Raw genomic sequence first — 9,102 nt, 5'->3', positions numbered from 1 at the left:
TCTCTCAATTTAAAAAATAAATACATTATTAAATAGATAATAATAAAAAAAAAAAACTTATGACTAGTTTTGTGGTCCAGGGTCACATTTTATAAAAAAAAACAAAAAAAAAAACAAGACTAATAGGCTATATGCCTAACAATAAATATTCAAATGAACGTGCCAAACAAAGCACTTTTAGCCAGGGGTTCTTCAAAAAACGGCCAGCTGGTGGCGCTTGAGAACTCTTTGGTAGCACAGTCTTTTCCTGCTGAAGATTTGGTGGCTATGATGTGGAATATTCATGGCAGTAACATTTTACTAGTATCTTATTGTAAAGAATATAACTGAATATAAAAATTCAATAACCAATAACATTAACTTCTCCATTCTTGCGCAGTTATTGGACAAGTAGGATGGTTGGTCGGTGTAGCATTGTTCCCATTGATTGGATGGCTTGTGACCGTGACAAGCATTGCATTTTACCCAAAACTGAAAAGTAATCAACCATAGTCTCAGCTCTAAAAGTAGAACAAAAGAAAATACAAATAAATACAAATATTAATATTACTATGGCAGTGCATTAAAACGCAGTGTCATCAGTTTGCCAAAAAGATGTTTTAGGCATCATGAAGACATGAACAGGTGTACATCTTTTTCGTACCAACTAACATTTTGAAAATACATTTTCATGAGTTCAAAAGTTTGTCAGAACAACTATATGAACGATTTACACAAAATTACTTGTTCGTTTTATGAATGAGGCCCATAGAGTGGCAGACTCAAACCCAGGTCGATCGTATAAAAAGGTGATACTGTGAGTATGACTCTCTACTGTCTACACCATTGAAGCTGTTGAATTGAATGCGTCTTTTTGAGTGTCAACCAGTCATTGGTGGGCGGAGCTACTGTAAATAGCAATTACTAACAAGTGTGCTATTTGCACTGAATGTAAAGACACTCTGAATTTTCTTTCTTCCCCTGGCTTGGGCCCATAAAGCACATTGGATAATCTGACCTGATCAGTCTTGTTTTTGTGCCAAACAAATGGTCAAACATTTCAGTTTGGTTGCATTAGAACATAAAACATTATTGGGTTTTCTTTTTTTGAGCAAGAGTAATGGCCCCTGATTAGCTATCCTACCCCATAGCCCAGACATATATTGCCATCTCATGCAGCTTATTTTATATTACCATAATTAACTTTTGACCGGTGCCTTGTTTTATTGTAATGACATTTTATTTTTGTATTCATTTTTTGTTTAATCTTACTATATTAACAGGGCTGTGTAGGTTTTTTTTTTTTTTTTTAAATACCCCACTGTACCTATTCATCCCCCAAGAATGTCAGAGAGATTGTTCTTTGACATTCAGGGTTGAGATGCTGAAACCTTTCCAATGACACTTTAAATATGGGAGGAAAATGTGTGCACGGCCAGCATTTGAAGGAAGATATGTTTTGTGGTTACAGCAGCTTGTTTTAATGCATCTTCCTTCATCTGTGTTTTGGCAACACTGCTGTAAGGGAAACAGGTCAATTTTGCTCAAAATTAATCATGTTTTACGACTGATCAGTGAGATGGCCAGTAATTCATAGAACAAACCTTATAACATCAATTATGCAATGGATATTAATATCCAAACTACAGTGAAAACACTATCAATTAGCACAGAATCAATATCGGCAGTTTAAGACATTAATTTAGAAGCACAAAACAAGATACTTTTTCAATATCAATAAGACTTTATTGGACAAATCTAAAAAACTAATTCGACACAAAAACACACACTCAATCATTCATACAAGTTGCAGGAAGAGTGAAATTGAGGAAAGAATAAGTTTAAGAATTAAAATGTGAAATCCCAAGTTTACAGCAATTGCATAAACATGAACAACCATCAATCACTTAATTAAACCTCGAATTAGGTTCCTCATTGAGGTTAAAATTATATTAAAATGCACAAGTTCAGCTAGAATCTGGAGATACTTGGGTTGCCTGTGTATGGGGTGTTGCCTTTGTCTTGGTGGTTGCAGAAAAGTTTGTGGTTTCCCAAGGTTACTGAACTTCCAGCCAATCAGCAGCCACTGAATTAAGGTCTTGGGTAGCCAGTGGTTGGGTGTTGGCTGAAGATGTGGGATGGTTGAAGTTGAGGCAGTCACAGACTCTAGGTGGACTTGGCGACAAAACTTTATACAAAACAAAACTTTTAAAATGGAAAATAAAATAAAAAAACTAGAGTAGTAGAATAGCTAAAAAGCATCATAAAACATGGTCAAAAAGGCAAGGAAAACCCTACCCGAAAAATAATAAGAAATTTTTACATTTAGCAGACACTTATCCAAAAGTGACTTACAACTGAGGTCAATGGGAGCAAAGAAGAAAAAAAAAAAAAAAAAAAAAAAAAATTGTGATATACAAGTGCTATAACAAGTGTCTCAGTTAGCTCCTTCATCCAGCAAGAAATGTGGGTTAGACAAGCTGAGATGAGAGCAGCCATCATCGAGTCATCAGGATAGCATGAGAGGTAGAGTGTAAAAACATAGCAGGGGTATGAAAAACCATGTTTCTGAATGACAGAACCTAAAGATACCATGTAGACAGAGAAGAGAAATTATCCAAGAACTGAGCCCTGAGGCACCTCAGTAGTTAGAGGTTGTGACTTGGACATCTCACTGCTCCAAGATATTCTAAAAGGACCTATCTGATAGGTGTAAGACTCGAAACACTGGAACGTGGTTTCGGAGAAGCCCTTTGCCAATAGGGTTGATGGGAGGATCTGGGTGATTAACGGTGTCAAAAGCAGCGGACAGATCAAGCAATAAGTATTGATGATTGGGGTCTTGCCAGTCTTATGGCTTCACCAACTGAGAACAAGACAGTCTCAGTTGAATGTCCACTTCTGAAGCTAGATTAGTTGCGGTAAAGTAGTTTGTGCGGTGTGAGAAAGGCAGAGACTTGGATGAACAGCTCCTTCCATTGTTTTTGTGCAATGAAAGGAAGTGGGCTAAACTCTGCAGGGCATTGGCCCTCCAGGATCTATTTTGGAGACCCCTGTCCTACAGAGTTGTTACTTTGCACATGCTTTTTGATCATTACAAATAAGTGTAAAGATTTTCTTAGAATAGTAGATATGCGGTCTTGCATCACATACATTATCAGTAGGTAAGTGGTCTTAAAGAGGAAACTTCATTTCTATCATTTAGACTCGGTCTGGACTTGGACGCGAAACTTTGGACTTGGTCTTGACTAGTCCTGGTCTTGGAATCAACAAACCTGGACTTGACTACAGCTCCACCTCTACATCTTTAAAAGTTTCTGCGCCATTCCGTGAACACAAGGACATGTTCTGTGAAGACAAAGTTTAAAAGGTCTGCTAAGGAATCTCATTCTAGTTTTGGTCCAGGGTGGGGGAAACCACCCAACGCAGTTTCGGTATTTCCCTCACGTGATGATCATGTTATGCGGTGTCTGACCATTAATCTTGGTTACTTGCACCAAATTTGACAATCTTCTTTCTGCATTGGAACAATGTATTTGGACAATAATAATAATAATAAAAAAAAAAAAACTCTAGAAATGGTTAATAAATGCTCCTTGTTACAGAGTGTGAAATGCTCACTCATTTGAAACTAGTTTTGCTAAACCAAAAACTAACAGAGCATGAAATAAATGCTGCAAATTCAGCATTTAAAAAAATAAAAAAAAAAAGCCACCACACAACTAAAAGCTCAAATGTTCAAGTCAAAACTAAGTTGCTTAGAATCAAAACAGAAAATTTACTTGAATAAAACACTTGCTACTTCGATTAAGAATGAGACCTTTATTTTGTGTAACATTAAAATGGCTAAGACAAAAAGGTTTATGGATTTGTTGAAATCAAAGCACAAGTGTTTTGAGAAACCAGTTACACATTGGTGAGGACAGACTAACATTTAAAAGAACACCAAACTGCTTGTTCATATACCATACATATTAATGCAAAACCAAAGTGATACTCCGAGGTGTGAACTTCAAGCTGTATGTGCGCGCGCGTGTGTGTGTGTGGGTGGGGGGGGTGGTTGTGGAAGAAAAAGTGCTACTGGAAAGGAGTCGAAACTACATATGCTAAATTGCAAACCCTCACACGTCTTTGCATTAACCAAACTAGTATTGCCAAACTAAGATTACAATATGGCTTTAGCTCCCCATTTACTCTTAAATGAGGATTCTGCACCTTTAACTACAGTACGAACCTAAAAGCTTATAAGTGCTGAATTGAGAAAGGCATTAAAAGATGCCAAATGTTGAGCAAAAACACCCCACCAAAACAATTTATACATACCCATGGAGCTAAAGTAGTAACTTAAGTGGTGTCGGAACAAAATTAAGATGAATGCATACATGAACTAGCAAGAGATCATAAAATACTTTTCAATAAAACGGGCTATATCTGGCTTTTTACCAGACATATACAGAACAAGTATAATTGTTAAAAGTAGTCTTTTTTCACAATCTGTTAAAATAAATCACTTAGCATGATTGTCAACCCACTCAATCCTACCAGTATGTGGTTTCTAAATCAAACTCAATGTAAGGTTCAGGGGTATGGATTTCAGAAGAGAGGTCTAGAAAGTCCAAACCGGATGCCATTTGTAAAACAGGACCAATAGCTCTGGTACCAGCCACCTGTGACGTCACAATCCTGCCATTGACCGGTTGAACACTTCTGAATGTGTCCACCATTAGGGGAGAGTCGGTTGCCTTTATGTAAACACTCGTACTGAACAGGTCGATCTTAAAAAAAAAAGAAAAAGAAAAAAAAAAAAAAAAAATAGAATGAAAATTATGGACTAAAGATATTGGAATTGCTAACCAACCATTGATGTAGGAAGAGTACTTCAGCAGTTACTGACCCCCCCCAGAAAGCTGGACTCAACAACTTACCAAATCCCAACTGACTTTGATGGGGTCTTTGAAAACGGTCCAAATCACACCTTCTTTGCAGTTTGGTACGGTCAAAGAGCCAAGATAACGGTAATACTTAGTCCTGTCAACTCCAGAAAGCAAATCATCCATGGAGATATATTGAGTGATGCATGCTTTATCACCTGAGAATTAAAGTATCCATTAGCAAATAAAGTTAGTTTCATTGATACACCGCTTTTCACAAAGAAATTAAGAGATTTAAATATTGGTCAGTTTTGTTCAAAGCAAGGGGTATGCATAGTGGTCAGTTTTGACCGTTAGTTATTCTCAGAAAGTATCAGTGAAGATCGCACTAGCGGAGTAGTCTGTAGAAGTCTGGTGAGAGTTTAATATTTCCAAGTTTAATTGCAAGTCATTTAAGCAACAAATGTTGAAATATAGGGACCATTTTAAATTATTGGCATCTCTGCTTTCAGGCAGAATCAGCATTCCTTACAGTGAAAGGAACATGTTTTTGTGGGAAAGATTTGACCGTGCCCACCAAGTAAACCAGAAACTGCTAGAGGGTATTGGCTCAATGATTTAACCACTTTGGTCTTTCAGGACAAGATTGATATCAGGCAAAGTTCCTAAAGATAAACTTTACTCATGCAAAACATGCTAAGTAACGCCACTTTTGCTGCCTAAAACTTGCCTGCATTGGCGATATCTGACAAGTAAGAGGTCAAGGTCTTCCAGCTCTCTGGTTTGCCCGTGTCATAAGTGGCCTGCAAGTCAAGAAATTTTACAGTTACTAAAATTCAGTCTCAATTTATTGTCAATACACACTTCAATTGGCATGAGTGATTCACTGAAGAAACCCTAACATCCATAGAACCTTTCCACTACATAAAAAGGCTTTATATTAAACAAAGGCCTGCAAATCCTTCTAAAACCTTTAAGAGTGTAGGAAACATACCTCAATGAAGAAACCAAGAACAGCCAATATAGTTGAACCATTATGTACAAACTTATTCACGACGTGCAGCTGAAAGGGACATGACAAATCAGCATTTATTTAAAATAAAAATAAATCCTTGTATTGGTCCATGCAATTGTCATACCTCCATAGGGTATTGTTTTCCATCCACCATGTGTTCAGATCCAGGCATGAAACTACCATTACCCCAGTGAAGATGAAACTGCGTACTGGCAAACAAGCCTGGCAGATCCCCTCCTTCCACATGCATTTTCTCATGATCTAGTGTAACTTTAACTGAAGATAAAGCCAAACTACATTACAAAACCCCATTAGAACAGATAACTCCTGCATGTTGAAGATACAGCTGAAATAAACTAACAAGACATGCAGAGCCTTGTCTCATGCAAATGCACAAATAATGCAATAGCAACATGAACTAACTTGTGGTGCCAGTGTTTTTAATCTCAGTCAAAGTTGTGTCGTCGTCATAGCCAGTGAAGATGAAGGAGGTCAGATTAGCATTAGCCTCAACATTGGTGGTTATGATGTCTATTGGAGACTGTTGTGTTCCATTACAGTCTTTTTCTGCAATTATGGGCCAAACGACATCACCTAAGAAGCAGAAAAGCACTTTCAAGCAAAACTCACTAACTTCGTTTGAGACCTTTGTTCATTCAGGGCCATGAACGGAATTATGAAGTAGAAGAGAAAAAGACTTACTACATGATGGCATGTGATAACACCAATCTGTGAAGGGCCCAGATACAACAAGATAAACATGCTTAAAGTAACTCAAAAGATAAAATAAATTACCTCAAAATTACATAAGTTTGGGTAAATGAAACAAATGATCATATCTCACCCATGGATATTGGTGCGCCATATGACAAAGGAAACAGAGAAGCTGCAAAGCAGGTCATGAACAAAGCATTCATCTGGGATGGGGAAAAGGGACATGCATGGGTGTGTTGCACACTCTCAAAACACGACTATTTTATGTTAGTGGACTTTACATTTATATTCTAGCTAGATATTTTTCCTCACTTTCATTCTGTACGACACCATACAAACACTGTACAGGTAACTATAACAAGTAAAAACATAGAATCTTTTTTTTTTAAATATTCAGTTGTAGATTATACCATTGCTCCCTTACCATATTACTTAATTATATCAAATTTCTCTCTTTTAGTGAACAGCCAAAGCCCAGCCAAAACCCTACTCTGAACAATTACTTCTAAAGCTTTCCACACAAAAGCTTTAAAGGTACAAACAAGCTCAATGTGATCACCAATAAAATATATAGTGACAGGTGTTTCCCTTTTGGGTAATTAAGGCCAGTTTGGATTAGGTGAAGCAGTTGTAGCAGGTCTCCACCCCCAGAAGACATGCGGACACACAGTACTAATCAATAGAGTTCCAAAACATTTTTGTCAATTTAATGAGTTTTTTAATGATTTATACATTAAATGGATAAACCTGTTTTCAAATTTAATAATAATGTTTTTGAACATTTGATTTCTGAGAGATCATGCGATACTAAAGACGATTAATGATTTTGAAATTTCAGCTTTGCATCACAGGAATGAATTACATTTTAAAATATAATTTTAAATGTAAATAGAAACAAAGCAATTTTAAATTTCTGTTTCCTAATATTACGATGGTTGCTATATGTGTATTTAAATGAATTTTATAGAATTATAAGGTTCTATGTGCATTCTGAACAGTTTTGAGATATTGAGCTTCAATGGGAGATTTGTCAAACCCAAGAAAGCAAGTTAAGTCAAGCCCTAGAAAGAGTGGTAACTTATGCTGAGTTCAAGTCCTCCTGGGAAGTTCGTACTTAAGAGTTGACTACGAAGTCATAACTATGACATTGGGTGCAGTCAAGTCAGTTTTTTCTGCACAAGATGGTGGTGTACCTTCTTTTAATAAATTACAAGAAAATAAAACAGGGTTTGTTAACTCTCCTTATTGAAAATGAAGAGCAATTATTATCATTCACCCCAAACTCGGATACCCTGAGCTAAAAGAAAATTCAGAGTTTCCCACTCATAATTACGATTTTGTGGTGGGATTAAAGTGTTTTTAATTCGTAAATTTGATGGTAACCATGGTAACATACTCTGTGAACCTAATCTGGTCGGGAGCAGGTTTTCTTCGGTAAACTCAGAGCTTCTTATGGTCACCTCCCCCTTTATAGCGTAAGTGATGTTGAAATACTTAATTCATTCACACTGCAAAAATGCTTTTTTTATGACAAATATCTAAAAATTCTTAAATAAGATGCAATTTTTATAGATGAAAAATTATATTTAGCCTTGTTAATTACCTGGTGGAAACAAGTGCATTTAAATGTGTTTTATGTAAAATATGAAAATTGCTCCATAGGGCAAGAAAATTGATCTTAATGTAAAAAGGAAAAAAAAACCACATATTTTTCATTTCTTACCCACTGCCAGATAATTAGTGAAATAATAAAAATGCACTTAAATTATTTTTACACGACTGAATACTTTAGGTCCTTTTTATGTGGAAAATTCATTTTAAAGAATATTTATATATTTTGACTGGAAAGAAGAAGACACAAATTCTAAGTAAGGATTCTAAGGAAAGCATTTTTTGCAGTGCATATTTTCATCATGCAGACATGGTCAAAGTGACATAAATGGCATCTCCTTTTATAGGCTATAGGATCCCATAGATGAAAAGGCTGCATAAATTCATAGGGATTTATCTATTTTTTTCCATATTCACATGCATATTTATTTGAGCATTAGCATTTTAAATGGTACTTTTCTTTAAAACACTGACTCAAAAACTGAACTGTCCACCCTCTTGTTCAACAGCAGGAGAACTTGCAGCACTAGTGCTACTGTTGCTTCCTTCATCACCTTCAAAATAAATAAACAAACATCGCTGTTGTTGTAACCCAAAATGCTCATCCATCAACAGAAACATATTAACTGAACCCTGTTTTACGTGTTATTTATAGTAAACCACAATACTGATGCTTTGTCAGATTTGTGTTTGGTGAACCAAAGTTACATACCAGCCTATTGCACATCAGCCTGATCGACTGCACAGCATCAGCCTGCAGACCAGAATGACCATCAGGCCACCGGGAAATGTCCCGGTGCTCCTGATGGCCAGTCCGCCCCACAGCTGTTAGATTTGTTTTCGACAAATATAAAAGCAACAGTTATTCTTTGGTGCTGGTGCAGGTGCCCCTCCCACTTTGCAAGCCTCTGC

The 9,102-nt window shown here is 36.5% G+C and overlaps 1 protein-coding gene across 2 annotated transcripts; it reads right to left on the bottom strand.

Annotated features, from left to right (window-relative positions):
- Positions 1 to 3,781: 3,781 nt before the first annotated feature.
- On the bottom strand, positions 3,782 to 7,118 carry LOC113111991 (carbonic anhydrase 4). 2 transcript variants are annotated; one of them, XM_026277314.1, is made up of 9 exons: positions 6,892 to 7,118; positions 6,710 to 6,782; positions 6,568 to 6,594; positions 6,289 to 6,459; positions 5,990 to 6,141; positions 5,845 to 5,913; positions 5,581 to 5,653; positions 4,905 to 5,068; positions 3,782 to 4,754 (listed from the first exon to the last, which is right to left on the bottom strand). In XM_026277314.1, the coding sequence occupies exons 1-9, from the start codon at positions 6,910 to 6,912 to the stop codon at positions 4,518 to 4,520; spliced, it is 987 nt and encodes a 328-aa protein (XP_026133099.1). In that variant the 5' UTR covers positions 6,913 to 7,118; the 3' UTR covers positions 3,782 to 4,517. The 2 variants fall into 2 exon arrangements, with proteins under 2 accessions (XP_026133099.1, XP_026133100.1); XM_026277315.1 differs by having other exon boundaries at positions 7,004 to 7,118.
- Positions 7,119 to 9,102: the final 1,984 nt, after the last annotated feature.

Source organism: Carassius auratus, chromosome 12 (assembly GCF_003368295.1).
Source record: "Carassius auratus strain Wakin chromosome 12, ASM336829v1, whole genome shotgun sequence".
NCBI classification, from domain to species: domain Eukaryota; kingdom Metazoa; phylum Chordata; class Actinopteri; order Cypriniformes; family Cyprinidae; genus Carassius; species Carassius auratus.
The sequence above is the reverse complement of the archived record's forward strand: the minus strand, read 5'-3'. Positions and strand labels throughout refer to the sequence as shown.

What these genes read in the sequence shown, in the direction of transcription:
- LOC113111991 (XM_026277314.1), bottom strand. Translation starts at nt 6,912, where the DNA reads ATGGTGTCGTACAGAATGAAA. An exon ending in TGGCGCACCAATATCCATGG is followed by an intron (nt 6,595 to 6,709) that starts GTGAGATATGAT and finishes GGCCCTTCACAG; the next exon opens with ATTGGTGTTATCACATGCCA. An exon ending in TTCTTGGTTTCTTCATTGAG is followed by an intron (nt 5,654 to 5,844) that starts GTATGTTTCCTA and finishes CTTGACTTGCAG; the next exon opens with GCCACTTATGACACGGGCAA.